The sequence below is a fragment of the Aspergillus sydowii genome, assembly GCF_001890705.1.
Source record: "Aspergillus sydowii CBS 593.65 unplaced genomic scaffold ASPSYscaffold_23, whole genome shotgun sequence".
Lineage (NCBI taxonomy): Eukaryota > Fungi > Ascomycota > Eurotiomycetes > Eurotiales > Aspergillaceae > Aspergillus > Aspergillus sydowii.
The window spans coordinates 35,686-40,111 of record NW_024467881.1 but is presented as its reverse complement, the minus strand read 5'-3'; the positions used below and the strand labels follow the sequence as shown (position 1 = coordinate 40,111).

General features: G+C 53.2%; 4 protein-coding genes across 4 annotated transcripts in view; 3 read left to right on the top strand and 1 right to left on the bottom strand.

The window, feature by feature from the left end:
- Positions 1-256, top strand: part of ASPSYDRAFT_714064 (uncharacterized protein) — a 947-nt gene extending 691 nt beyond the window's left edge. The window contains exon 1 of the mRNA XM_040850585.1: positions 1-256. This exon is cut by the window's left edge and continues 691 nt beyond it. Coding sequence (XP_040695944.1) covers positions 1-132 — 132 coding nt within the window. The 3' untranslated portion in view covers positions 133-256.
- Positions 257-764: 508 nt separating this feature from the next.
- ASPSYDRAFT_95838 (PHD finger domain-containing protein) lies at positions 765-1,760 on the bottom strand (the record flags this gene model as incomplete). Its single annotated transcript, XM_040853177.1, has 2 exons — positions 765-951; positions 1,021-1,760. 2 exons carry the CDS (start codon positions 1,758-1,760, stop codon positions 765-767), a joined length of 927 nt encoding a protein of 308 aa, XP_040695943.1.
- A 138-nt stretch (positions 1,761-1,898) lies between these two features.
- Positions 1,899-2,708, top strand: ASPSYDRAFT_52360 (uncharacterized protein). Its single transcript, XM_040848470.1, has one exon. The coding sequence runs from the start codon at positions 2,305-2,307 to the stop codon at positions 2,632-2,634; it is 330 nt and encodes a 109-aa protein (XP_040695942.1). The 5' UTR covers positions 1,899-2,304; the 3' UTR covers positions 2,635-2,708.
- A 1,497-nt stretch (positions 2,709-4,205) lies between these two features.
- ASPSYDRAFT_95837 (uncharacterized protein) overlaps positions 4,206-4,426 on the top strand; it is a gene marked incomplete at both ends in the record, with an annotated part of 596 nt that continues 375 nt past the window's right edge. Inside the window, one exon of the mRNA XM_040853176.1 lies at positions 4,206-4,337. Coding sequence (XP_040695941.1) covers positions 4,206-4,337 — 132 coding nt within the window. The remainder of the gene's footprint in view (positions 4,338-4,426) is intronic.

Below are 4,426 nucleotides of genomic sequence, written 5' to 3'. Positions count from 1 at the left end.
CTGTTGCATATGGCACGCCTTCCGGAGCGGTGCGGGTGGTTCGGGAGCTGGAGGCCCAGTCTGTACCTGATGCATCTGGTGGTCGTCCTGAACGGTGTTTTGTATGCCCAGGACGTCGTGGATGCGCTCTAAAGCCAATAGTCGTAGGTCAACAGTGACAAGGAGGTTCTTTGCTCGGGTTTGAGTGGGCGGTGGGCGGCTGGTTACAGTGTATTTAGTCTCCGATAAACAACTTTTATCACGTGGCCTCGGGCCTTTTCCGTTGTTCGCTGGAGCCCGCTCTGTAATTCAGGACGCAAGGGTCCAACGCCCAGAAAGATTACCGAAGCCGCACGTAAAATAATGTAAAATACACTGTGACACGCCATTGTATCTAACCGATCATGCTCTCGTTGGGTGAGGGTTGTGACTGGTAATAGCATGGCCGCTTGCATGGTGAAACAGGTCCGACGGACAACCTCGCCTTTCCGAGACAGATGCGTATAGACCTGGATCAGGACATTCTCGACTGGTTCCTCTAGCACCGTGTGCCAGTACTAGCGCTCCCAGGGAGAGCGTCTCGAATCGACGAGGGTCTCGGGCAATATCATAGATCGATCTCTGAGGTCTAGTGCTCTCATGGGCAGTTTGCATCCAACAACTAGACCATGCTATCTACACGGGAGAACGAATAGAATGGACTGCCGGGCAGACTTGATCCTATGGCATGTGGCCTAGTCATCTACATGGGTTCGGACTAACGTACACCCCAGATAATGCAAACATTAAGGCGCATAGTAGTCAGGTCGTCTCGTTCGCCGGCCGGACCGGCGGAGGTCTTGTACCAAAGCTCCTTCCGAGGTGACCTCCGCTCGAGCGGTGCGGCCACCGCCAGCGCTTTCGACTCCGTCCTCTGCCTCGCCCATTGTGTCGGCGGTGGAGTAGCAAGCATCGAACCTCGTGACACCGCAGCTGGAAATGCGTCAGTAAGGGCAATGGTGGTCATCCAAACGGATGATAGGAACGGCCTGGGGGTCTTACCGATGTGGACAATTAAAGTTGATCCGTGGCGACCGTCGTTCGAGCCAATCTCCCATACAGCGCAAGTGCACGCTCTGTCTGCACCGCTCACACTTCAAGTAGACAGTGTCATTTGCTGAGCCGTCATGACAGATCAGGCACCCGACGCTGCCGCCGTCATCATCCTGCCTGAGTGAGCGGAGGATCACTGGTGTGCTGGTGTTGTCTGCATTGGCGGTCCCGAACTCGATACGAGCGGGGGAAGACGGCGACACCTCGAATTGAACCGATCTTTGCCGCAGCTGCTCAATACGGATGGACCGACGCTCAGCCGCGGCGGGTTCAACGTCCATGGGGGTCACCGATGTCGAATTTACATCCCCTAGGTCCAGTTCTTGGTACAGCGGGGAGTCAATCTGCCGACTCTCCGTGCGTGGATTCCGGACATGCTGGCCGACGACGCGTGAAGCGCGAGCACTCTCATACCAGCGCTCTGCGAGCGGCCGCACTTGTTCGTCCTCCATGTGCTGGTTCCGTTTGCATAGCAGTAGTCCGGCAATCTTGCGCAGTGTCTCGAATAGGCGGTCATTTGCTCGTCGCTGCGCCAGCAGCTGCAGGAGGTGAGTAGCCTCGGTGCGTGATTCCTTTGAGATGCGGTTTTTGCAGCTCGCGTTGGTCTGGGTCTTCCCAGAACAAGTAGTCGTGCATTTTGGGTCGTTCATCCCGCACACCCGGATCGGATCCCACTCTCTTCTATCCATTGTGAAGGCGCTCTATTGAGATACAGCGTAGTCAATTAAGGAATAAGGCGAAGGACATGTCCTATGGCATAAGTTAGTATCCTGGTGCGAACGGCATTCCGGTCAGGACGAGGTGGTCTTTCCAACGTACCGTACGAGTGAATAGCGGTTTGTGTTGTTGCTTTGCATGCGGGGAATCTCGTGGGCATTGGTGTCTTAGTAGGTGAGATGAAAGAAATATATAACGTGAGCAGGCTACTGTATTGTGAGTCGGGGATAGGTCACCACCTCCACGGACCATGATACGTGTTCACAGGAGCGGGCAGGTTCTTAGGAATATAGCGATTGCTCTGAGGATCTACACAGAAGGTTCCAAGGGACTGTGCGCTCCTACGAAAGGTTCTTCGTTTCTCAAGTCGACACACTTTCTGCGCTGGTTCCCTGACGCCTGCCCTGGATAACCTCCGTACTGAGATAGTGGATTGGGTATAAATGAGCCATCTCCCCTGCTGCTGCATCCTCCGGTCAACGTCGTCTCTGCGACTGACTACTCGAGCTTCCCATCATGTGTAGCCCTCCCTCCCTGATCGATCCGTTGCACCACGAAAAATGTATCGCTTCCTCGCCCAACGGAGGTATATGTCCGGAGTCAATTGACTTCACCACGCGGATCTCCGCACATCTGGAGCTGGCCTTGTCAATGCCAGAAACCCGGGCGACAACCCTTAGGAGCGCAGCCAGATTGATGATATGTGACAATCACAAAAACCGGTTGCAAGAGGCTCACAGAATCGCCCATGGGTGGGAAGAGCAAGCAGCACAGAAATGCCGACATACAAGCAGTCTCCAGCATCGCAGATGTCGTTCGGGGGTGGAATTATGCGCCGATCAATAGGCATCTAAATCTCAATGTTGTGATCGTATTTGGTTCGAAGACTACATGCATAACCGGTTCACCTCCTCGATCAGCCCTTCACCGCAAAGCCTGAACGTTGCGCCGAGCAAGAGACTACTGATCTATAGGTCGTGGGCGTTCTACTCCATCGCATTGACTCATTAGTGCTAAGGCGTTGGACACATGATCACCGGAAGGCCACTACCATTGGCCAAGGACCACCTGCAACCCAGCCCGCCCTGGAGCTCTTCACACGGGGATCATCACCAAGCACAACATTGGTCCAATTTCATGCCCGGTTCAAGTTTGGGGAATATCCTTGGGCGTTTGCAGACATCAATGCTCAGTGGCAGTCCCCCAGGATACCATGGCCCCTATCCAGCTGAGATTTTATGGAGACGGCAAACTGAGCAGATGCTATTTGTGTTATTCCGATATATACCGTAAATAATGCCGCCAAGGAGCGGGGACTCCTTCGGGGATGGAGTATGTTGTCACTGTTTACCTGTTATACATAAATACAGAGATTCCGCATAAACTGGTCATGAAAGCGTGGTTGTCTGAGCATAACCCGGGCAATTATCTAAAGCGGCTAGAGAGACTACTCGTGAATTAGCGCCAGCAACACCATGACAGCTTCGCTCTCCCGAAACCCTCGTCTCTTTCCCTCTCATACCAACGCCCTTGTCAGCCATCATACAAACGTTCACCACCGCACAAGCATCGTTTGCGACTAGATATAATACTCATTATCAGGACTGTTCTTGTAGAGAAGATCAGGGTGCACTAACCTCAGGAGCAGCCCGCTGTACTGTCTTGCTGAATTAGTTGGGTGAGGGGGCGCGTGACCGCCGTTGGCGTTCATCCTCCATGTTCTTATCTCTTCGGTGTGGTGAATGTGGCGACGAGTCCGGTAGCTCAGAGTGGCGGTTGCCCTCGGGCATTGTCGATCGAGATAAGCCGCTTTCTCGTAGAGCAGCTTGAAGCCGTAGAGATAGCCATCGCGAACGACAGAAGCACCTCGGCCGCTTCATATCGACAGACTTCTCCAGAGTGTTGTAGCGGTAACGGAGCAGCACAGTGGCAACGGGATTGCGTTGCTAAAAACTAGAGTCAACACCTACCCTCCGCCTTCGCATACTTATATATGAGGCTGATTGATGTCCTCAACAAGGAATCGCCGGCGTCGCGTAGCAGGTAACCACTACCGCAAAGACGAGGTTTCCTCTGTCAGGCAGAATCCAAAATGGGAAGGTAGTCAAAGATGAGTCTTGTATTCCTTCCGTTTCATCGACCCGATCTTCAACTAGGGGAGAGGCCATGGAATCCCACGTAGATACCCGGGAATGTGCACCGACCGCCGATACTGCGAAAAGCCAGACGCTTCAGTTGACCGGTGAACATCGACGTCCTTGTATTGTTGTAGGGTAGTATTGTACGAGGAATATGGGTCTCTTCTCTCTGCGCAGAGATGCACTATATTTCCTATATAAGCATTGTGAACCCGTGTCATGTCTGAACACACTTATATCTATCAGGACTACCCCCGTCAGATATAAAGCATCTGTGCTATGGAAGCTACGGCCCCCTACTTGGAACGTCCCGCCAAACGCAAGCGTGAATCGTCCTGCAGTCAATCTGGTCCTGCCGACGAAAGCAGAGGCGCAAAACCCATGGAGCCACCCAGTCACAATTCCACACAGGTATGTGAAAGCAAACGCTGCACGGACCCAAGCACTCTATACTCATCATACTTCTACAGCTGGAACCTCCCGCCAACGATGAGAAAGCG